The 9,280-nt window shown below is 48.6% G+C and overlaps 1 protein-coding gene across 2 annotated transcripts in view; it reads left to right on the top strand.

The window, feature by feature from the left end:
* Nucleotides 1-2,855: 2,855 nt before the first annotated feature.
* WWC2 (WW and C2 domain containing 2) overlaps nucleotides 2,856-9,280 on the top strand; it is a 130,484-nt gene continuing 124,059 nt past the window's right edge. For both annotated transcript variants that reach the window (XM_023514905.1, XM_003792793.3), the window contains exon 1: nucleotides 2,856-3,293. In XM_023514905.1, the coding sequence (XP_023370673.1) occupies nucleotides 3,163-3,293 (131 nt within the window). In that variant the 5' untranslated portion in view covers nucleotides 2,856-3,162. The remainder of the gene's footprint in view (nucleotides 3,294-9,280) is intronic.

The raw sequence follows: 9,280 nt of genomic DNA, 5'->3' as shown, positions 1-9,280 counted from the left end.
TGTGGATCTCTTGAGAGCAGGAGTTGGAGACCAGCCTGAACAAGAATGAGACTTCTGTCTCTACTAAAAAATGGAAAAACTAGCCAAGTGTGGTGGTAGACACCTATAGTTCCAGCTACTTAGAGGCTGAGACAGGAGGATTGCTTGAGCCCAGAATTATGAGGTCGCTATGAGCTATGATGATGCCAGGGCACTCTATCCAGGGCAACAGAGTGAGACTCTGTCTCAAAAAAAAAAAAAAAAATTTTAAAAGAAAAGAAAACAAAAGGGGGATCTAATCCTCATATTTATTTCTGTTTTACAGATATGAATGTAAATGAAATTTTATTGTCTTGACAATTAGGAATTCTGTGAATTCAGAACGGCAGAGTTCAAAGTTGATTAAAGCAAAAAGAAAACTGCAGACCTGCAACTCCTGTCACTTAAACCACTTTTGTATAACCAAATACTTCCAGTACTAGCAGTGGGAAAGAAGAAGAAAGCTTGTCTCTTTTAGAGTTTTGTTTGTCTACTTCAAGTTTCTTTTTGAAGTCTGAAGATTTATGGAACAATAAATTCCATTTAATGCCAAATGCTATTTTGCATTCCTCATTGGTTTTAGCATTTAGGTAAAAATACTTAGCCGAAAGCTTATCGAGTTTAAAGGTACACTGAAAAGTATCGTGCATCCAGGGAAACAAGTTATGGTACCAGCGAAGCATGTTAGTTTGGTTTTTATTCTTTACATAGTAAGATGTAAGATGTAGACGTTTTCCTGCAACAAATGTTCTCAAATTGTTTGGGATTGGGGGAAAAGCCAGGAAGCAAGGTTTAAATAAAAATGGTTTCGTTTCGTTTCGTTTCCTGAATGATATTATTAATATACCACAATGCAAATTTTGGCCACGCAAGTGGGCCAACTTAGAACAGAAAAACAAAGCACGGTCACTCAGTAGCCTGACAGATTAATTGTAGACAGGCCCCATCTTTTTCATAGTATTCAAAATTGAGAGGTAGAGAAGCTTGACTTGTGGGAACACCTCCTGATTAATGGGGGTAGGGCAGAACGCAGATACGGAGGTGGGGGGCTTCTTTTCAGGAAGCACAAAGCCTCCAGAAGCCTGGGTGTAAAAGAAGACCTAGAAGGATCACCAAAGCGAGGGAAAGTTGCGCCTTCCTTCCCCACCTTCAGCCAACGCCGCTTGCTCCTTCTCTGGTGCTTCAAGCTCCCCTGAGTTTTCTGGCCGTTTAAACTTTCTGCTCCCGACCCAGATTGCTCCAAGTGCAAATGCGACCCCTCCCCCCCTTTCCTCTTTTAGAGCCCCTGCCCCAGAAGGCAAGCTCAGTCCCCTAGGGGAAAGTGTCCCAAACCTGAGCCTTCAGGCCTGCGCCTCCACTTTCAGATCGCACGCCAACCCCACACCCGCTGGCGATCTGAAAGTCGCCCCTATTTCTCAGGGCAGCTGACATCCCAACAACGGAGGGCCAGCCTCGTAGTGAGTGGTTCTCAATTCAGTCGATTCTCTCTCTCGGATCTGAGGTTCCAGGGCGGTAAACGGAGGTTGTTACAAAGCTTCCAAGAGCCCCTGCCCAGCGCAGAGTCCGGTACGGGGTGGGGAGTCATTAAGCATTAGCGGGCAGGACTCAGCTAATTCTCACTAAGAGGTGAATGATTGAGCTCCGGGGCCTGTAGGCATTTTAAAAGAAAGCCGCTTAGTAACCCGGAAGAGTACGAATGGGGCGGGGGAGACAGTGGTGTAGGTCTGGCTGGAGTGGAGTTTTGGGGCTTAGGGGATGGGAATTCTGAACGCTGCTTTCAGGCCCTGCCAGGCCTACAGCTACGACCATTGTCACGGCTCGATGTCCGGCCCTCATCCCGAGGCGAGCGGCACGTAGTAGTCACTGAATAAATAAATGCTGTGGCCAGAAAGAGGACGTCCCTTCAGCTCGGCTGTCCGCAGCTCCTCCGCCACCGCGGGGCTCCGGGCGGGGCACTTCCCGGCGGGCGGCTGCTTGGAAGAGACGGGATCGCGGACGCGACCCCGTCCAGCCACCCTCGCCCCCGCCGAGCGCCTTTTGGGACGGCCGGGACCCTAGCGGGTGACTCCGTGCCCCAGGAGCATCGCCCCGGGGTGGCCCAGTCTCTAGTGGCGGGACCTGACTGAACCCCCGCGGCCCAGGGGTGGTGGGCCGCAGCATCGGGGCGCCCTCAGCCCGCGGGACCCGCCTTCGCTTTCCGCCGCGCGGGCTCAGCTGAGTTCACCCAGGGCCGGGCGCCCCCGCCCTGGACACACCACGGACACGCTCTCGGGGCTTCTCACGCTTTCCTGGGCTGCCCCGGGGACTCCGAAGGAGACTTGGGGAGCGGAGTAGTTGGGGGTGGTTTGCCCTTTGTGCCTTCCCCGCTTGCTGGGACTTTTCTCCCGAGGACAGCTTCCCCCACCCCTTTCCTCTCCAAAGTCCTGTGGTTTCCCTAGAAGGCGGAAAGAGGTGGATAGGGTGGCGGAGACTTCTGGTTTGCAATCTATCCGGTCCAGAAACTCTAAAGCCCTACGCGTTTGGCCGCACGTCGATACTTGGGGTCAAAGGGAAGGAGCAGGAGGCACATTCCTTCGAGCGCCCCCAGTCTCCCACCTGGGCCTTGCTCGCTCCCTTTCCCCGCCCCGGGCTGGGACTGGGGCCGGGGCTGGGTGCCCCCGCTCCTGCGGCGTTCCTGGCAGCTACAGGGTTAAGCCCAGGAATGCGGCGGCGAGGAATGTGCGGGCGGGGCGGGGGCGGGGCGCATGCTAATCGCACGCAAATGAGGAGGCCCGCCGCAGCCGCTAGCTGCTGCTCGGCCGCGCTTCCCGGATCAGAGCCCAGACGGCGGCGGCACCGGCGGCCTGGGCGCCGGGACCCTCGGCGGCCTCAGGGGGACTGGGAGGAGGAGGAGGAAGAGGCGGAGGCAGCGGCGGCGAGGAGGAGGAGGGATTGCTTGCCTGCTCCGACGCAGACATGGTGGACTGAGTCCCTCCCGGGCCGAGAGCAGGGTTTCCTAAGGCGCCTCCCGCGCGTGGTTCCGCCGCGCCCCGCAGCCCTGCATCCCCGCTCCGGGGAGCAGCGGCCGGGCGGGACAGTTGCGTTCCCGCCGCGTCCTGCGCCGGGTCCCTATGGAGGCGCCGATCGCCTGCGAGGCCGCCGATCATGCCTAGGAGGGCCGGGAGCGGTCAGCTGCCGCTACCCCGGGGCTGGGAGGAGGCCAGGGACTATGACGGCAAGGTCTTCTACATCGACCACAACACCAGGAGGACCAGCTGGATCGACCCCCGGGACAGGTGGGCGGCCGGGCCGCGGAGGGGGGTGCGGGACCTGCCTTGGGAGAGCGGCGGCGGCTGTTGTCCGGGAGACCCGATCGGGTCGTGGCGCTTGGGGCGTGGGGCGTCGGCGGCCCCCGGGTGCCGAGGGGTCCCGGGAAGGAGGCGCGGGGCTGTCCGTCCCATGCGCTTTCGAAGGGCCCGTTTGAGCTTCCCCTCTCGCGGCCCCTCTGCCCACTTCCTTCCTGACGCCCTCCAAGAGCTGCGGACGCCCCTGGCCCAGGGGAAGGGTGGAGTTGGTACCCTGGGCGTGCGCTCCACGTCCAGTTAACGGACCTGGAGGGTCCACCCGGGCCCTATTCTAAGCTCGCCTCTTAAAATTGGCCAGATTGAGGCTGGAGGGCACGTTCGGCCTCTGGGAGGCGGCGATGGGCCAGGCCTCCGGGAGGTGGCCTGTGCAGGGTGGGGAACTAGCCGTCCCAGGCCACCTGTGGCATCTCTGAGGCTTTCCTGGGCTTCCTGCAGGTTCTGGACCGGTGCGCCCCACCCAGGCCGGAGGTCCTGAGCAGGGAAGGGTGTGCTGGGCCCTGGGAGTGGGTGCAACTGGCTTTGCCACTTGGATTTTAGAAACGCATGTCTGGAGACTTCACTACCTATTGTTGGTCTTCACCTGAACACTTGAACTAACCCTCAGATCCTGAACAGGCAGATTCTGTTGGGTATTCAGGAACTCGGACTTGAGCTCAGCTGCTGGTAGTTTTTTCTTTTCTTTCTTCTTCTTCTTTCTTTCTTTCTTTATTTATTTTTGAAAGTTCTCAACACATTTTTTTCCTGCCTGGAGGTGAAGAGAAGCATAACCAAATCATTATCTATGAAATTCAAGAGCAAAAGTTTAGCTGAAGCTTCATGGATGTTGTTCTACCTATCCCATCTTTCTTTTTACCCTTACAAGAGAAATTTCTTGTTAGAATTACTATAAGAGTGATTCCTAATTGTAAATTTATATATACCATAGGGGTAACTTCAGCATTTGGACTTCTGTCATTTGTGAAAACTCTTTGCAGTTATTTGTGGAATGTGGCCTTGGGGACTTAGAACCTTTCTTAAGTGCTTATCCCAGTAAATATTCCCCTTACTCTCAGTTTGAAACTGAACTAGTTTCCTGTTTTATATTGTTACTTTTGTCCTAAAAACAGTGCTTTTGAAAGCTCTTGAAAAGCAGTTATAAGAAAGTCATAGATGACATTATAAATTTATGGAACAATCCTTGTTCAATTATCCGTGAAGGTATGGGTGTAAGTTTTCTTCCTGGAAGGGGAAAAGGAACCCATGGAGAGGGTTCTGTCTTGCCACAGCCTGGCTGCCTGTTGCTGACCTGCTGAAAGTTAAGACAAGCATCACACCTTCACAGTCTCTCCAGACATACTAGTCCTTGTCATAAACTTCACACCCCAGGCCAGTTACTTGACTTATGCCTTTGCACTTTGAAACTACTTAACAGATAGTAAATGTCAGTGCTGACAGCGTACACCCAACAGTGGCTTGTGAAGCACCTGTATAAATATCTGACTTTTACAGTTGTGCAATACTGCTTTCTGGTACTTGGGGTTTCAGGTTATTGAAATTGTAATAAATAAATTCTTGAAATATCTAGGTATTTTGCTTCTGTTTATACGTCTTATCAGACATAGTACATGCTCCTTTATGCTTACCAAAAAGTATTACCAGAATGTATAATCCCTGGGTCAAACTATGGGAAGTGAAGTAAAATTCTATGACTTGGCTTATCCATATCACCACTTCTTTCACAAATCAAGCATATCCTTTAGTTTAACTCTTAATGGATTAGCAATGATCATGAGCTCTGTTTTCAGGAAACTGGGTAACCAGTTCATTTGATGGGACAAATAGTTCTGAGTAAAATGGTGTGTTATTGCTCCAATTTTCCTAGAACTGTTAGTCTTTAGTATATGGAGCTATACATTTGACTGAACATTTCTGGATTTCAGTATTAGACCTATAAAAGAGTCTGTGAGATCAGAGTCACCATGATGTACTCAGTTTAAATTTGATTTTCTTTTTCAGAGTAATTAAGTCTTCCTAAATAGCTTCAGCCAGGGTGGGAGGGGATACTTGGAGTAACTCTTGTCAATTTTGGTACACACCTACTGAACTTATGGAAAGAGAGATGTTTGTTACATAGGCCCACAGAATCAAGTTGCAAAACCTGAAAGAAAAACGGCTTGATATACTATGGATCTATAATCCTTTTGAACTATTAAAGGCATGTAATTAGAATGGTCTAAATGATTTACTCAGTTGTATTTGTTATGTTATTGTGCTATGAAGAAGAATTTTGGTGGGCATGGTGGCTCATGCATGTAATTCTAACATTCTGGGAGGCGGAGGCAGGTAAATTGCTTGGGCTCATGAATTTGAAGCCAGCCTGAACAAGAGCAAGACCCCTTTAGAGCAAGAGCAGCTGGGCATCTGTAGTCCTAGCTACTCGGGAGGGAGACTGAGGCAAGAGATTTGTTTGAGCCCAAGAATTTGAAGTCACTGTGAGCTGTGATGCCATAGCACTCTACCAAGAGAGACTCTGTCTCAAAAAAAAAATTTTGTGTTTTTGGTAATCTATCAGAATTTGTCGAGTATTTCTGATTATATAGATAATTATGCCAGTTTAGTTGGGGGAGGCGGAACACAATTTCATGCAATAAGTGAAGCATTATTTTAAAAATCCTTTTAAGCTTTTGGAGGTAGGTGAGGTAGCGCAAACTTTGCTGGGACACAATCAAAGCTTTCATTGCCGCACCTCTCACTACTGGGTGAGGTTAGATGAGTTTCTGAATCTCTCTAAAGCTCCGTATTCAAGTCTAATATGAAGATAATACCATGTACTTCATAGGGATGTTTGTGGGCCCCAAATTCAGTTACAGTAGCAGTGTAGTGTTAACCTGTGATGGCATGATCCCTGAAGCTAGTAGGAATCCTAGCACATACAGAATTCACTCAGCACACATTATGTGCTAGCCACTGCCAAAGTCTTTAACTGTGGACTGGTTTTGTTTTAGCATTAGTCTTTTGAGGCAGGTGCTACGTGGTATTGTTACCTTCCAGTTACGAATCGGAGAATTTGCCCCAGCTGTTAAGTGTGATTCAGGATTTGAAGTCAGACAGTGGATTCCCCTGGGCATGTCCAGGGGTGGTAAGGGAGTTCATGGAGGAGCAGAACCTGTCTTGCCCTGTGTTTATTTTTCAGGCTGACGAAGGCCCAGTCTCATTCTGGGGAAATCACCCTTTCCATGACTCCTTGTCTCCCCCACTACCACCACCAAGAAGAGTGTCGTTTTGCAGGCTTACCCCCTCATTCTCCCTTATTTGCTCACCAGGGACACCCTTTGACCACACCAATTGGTGTTTATGGTGGGCCAAATGGTCTGGTGCTTTAAAAAACAAAACAAAACTGCATTCAACAAAGGAAAAGAATGTGGGATGTATTATTGCCTTTTGGAGGAGTAGGGGGCTGAGGTGAGCAGTCCCCAGAGACAGGGTGGGTGTTTTAAGAACTCCCAGTAGAATTTTGCTCATTTTCTATCCTTGGATGGAATGTTACCCAGGGATAACCTAACAGATTTACCACCATGCAAAAGCGACTTTACGTTAAAGCCTGGGGATAGACTCTAATCTGTGGCTTAGGGCTAAGGGCAGCCTTTGAGCAACCTGTACCTTGTAATTGAAGAGAAGGAATCTTGGAGGGGGGTGAGAGTGAGGAGGAAAGGGTGCAAGCTGGGTGTATCATTGCAGTCAGAACAGGCTTTCACAGCAGCTCTCCATCCCCCTGGGTGGTGTATGATTGGAATATGAGGAACTCTGTCTTGTCTTTTTTTTTTTTTTTCTTTTGTTTTGAGACATATTCTCACTCTGTCACCCTTGGTAGAGTGCTATGGCATCATAGCTCACAGCAACCTCAGATTCCTAGGCTAAAGCGATCCTCCTGCCTCAGCCCTCTGAGTAGCTGGGACTACAGACACCTGCTAGCATGCCTTTCTAGTTTTTCTATTTTTAGTAGAGACAGGGGGCTCTCCCTCTTGCTCAGGCTGGTCTTGAGCTCCTGAGCTCAAGCAGTCCACCCATGTCATCCTCCCTGAGTGCTGGATTACAGGTGAGAGCCACCGTGCTGGCCTGTATTGTCTTCCTTTCAAAGTCAAGTGATTTCAATTTTAGTCACCGCTAAAATGTAAACTCAAGAGTCCTAATTGCTTATTATTGCTTTTTGTGTCCTTTGAACATGGTAGATGCTAAAGAAACCTTGGTTAGGTCAGTTAATGAAGTCAGTTTGTTAAATTAAAGAAATAATATTAGTTGAGCTGCTCTTATTTCCAATTTCTTACCGTTGGGTTTTTGAAAAATAAAACCACAGCCATCAACAATCAGAGACAAATTGATTTTCCAATTAGATTTTAAAAGCGAGAAAATCCATCCAAAATGAGCTGCTCCATTTTGAGTAATAGTATAAAGTGTGAATTACTTACAAGAGCAAAATCTGCAGAGTGAGCCCTGGTAGTGTTAGTCACCTCTGCCCTTGTCATACGTTGCTGGAAACTGTTGCTCTCCCGCAGCTCAGAGGCTGGGTGCTAAGTGGTTACTGTGAGTTATTTGAGTGATTTATAGTTTCGAAAGTGTGCAGGGGTTGTTAAAAGAGGATTAAAAAACAATTGCTCTAGGAATCACTAATTTAAACTGAACTATGCTGCTTTTCAAAAATTCCCCAAGAAATATTTCTTCTTTTCAGCACGCACAGTTTGCTTTGATGCTTGCCAGAGTGAGCTTGCCATTGTTAGTATGTTTGAGTGACTAAGATTTGTTCAGTTACTGTTTATTTATTTATTTATTTATTTAGAGACAGTCTCACTCTGTTGCCCTGGGTAGAGAGTATTGTGGCATCTTAGTTCATAGCAACCTCACACTCTTGGGCTCAAGCTATTCTCCTGCCTCAGTCTCCCAAGTAGCTGGGACTACAGGTGCCCGCCACCATGCCTACCTAGTTTTACTATTTGTAGCAGAGACACGGTCTTACTCTTGCTCAGGCTGGTCTTCAAGTCCCGACCTCAAGAAATCCACCTGCCTCAACCTCCCAGAGTGCTGGGATCACAGGTGTGAGCCACCGCACCCATTGATCTTTAGTGACTTTGATAGTCCATAGTTTGCAGTTTAATATTGTTGGAGGACTCAGGACAATAATTGCATTTTCAAATAAAACTAATACTTATACAAATAAGTTACTTGTTTGAGCTGCACATCCCTAAGTGTCAGCTACATAGCCATTGTGACATGTGGCCTTGGAGCAAGCCTGTGTTTAACTTTAACCGGAGGAAGTCCTGGTGGATGGACCAGAAAAAGTGTAGAAGTTACTGCAGGGTGGGCACTGCCTGGCCAGTGACTCTTGCTTGCTTGTTTCAAGTAAATGTCAGTAGGAAAATGAGGCTGTCACTTCAGAGGGGCATGATGGATAAGGGACTTATTCAAATTGCAAGAGACAGTGTTGGCCCTAATGCACTATTGTGTCAGTTCCTTGAGCCTGGGTATGCCACGATACTGTGACCTTGACTGAAACCCACCTCTTGTTAGAATTTTGAACTCATTTCTTCATCCATTTCTGAAATTCCTGTTATTGGAATAGTTACCACAGAAGAATGTAGATCAGGAAAGGGATTTTTAAAAAAGACTTGTATGTATACAAGTTGTGGGTTAAGAAGGATTTATCAAAATAGAGGTTCAGAGTAGATAAACAACTATGCTCCCACCTTAGAGAAAGGTACAATTAAAATCAAGAGAGGGAGACGGAGGCTCGGCGCCTGTGGCTTAAGCGGCTAAGGCGCCAGCCACGTACACCTAAGGTGGCAGGTTTGAATCCAGCCCAGACCCGCCAAACTACAATAATGGCTGCAACCAAAAAATAGCTGGGCGTTGTGGCGGGCGCCTGTGGTCCCAGCTACTTGGGAGGC

The sequence above is a fragment of the Otolemur garnettii genome, unplaced genomic scaffold, assembly GCF_000181295.1.
Source record: "Otolemur garnettii isolate 467f Iridium unplaced genomic scaffold, OtoGar3 scaffold00061, whole genome shotgun sequence".
NCBI lineage: Eukaryota > Metazoa > Chordata > Mammalia > Primates > Galagidae > Otolemur > Otolemur garnettii.
Note: the sequence above shows the minus strand (reverse complement) of the source record. Positions and strands in the feature narration are given on the sequence as shown.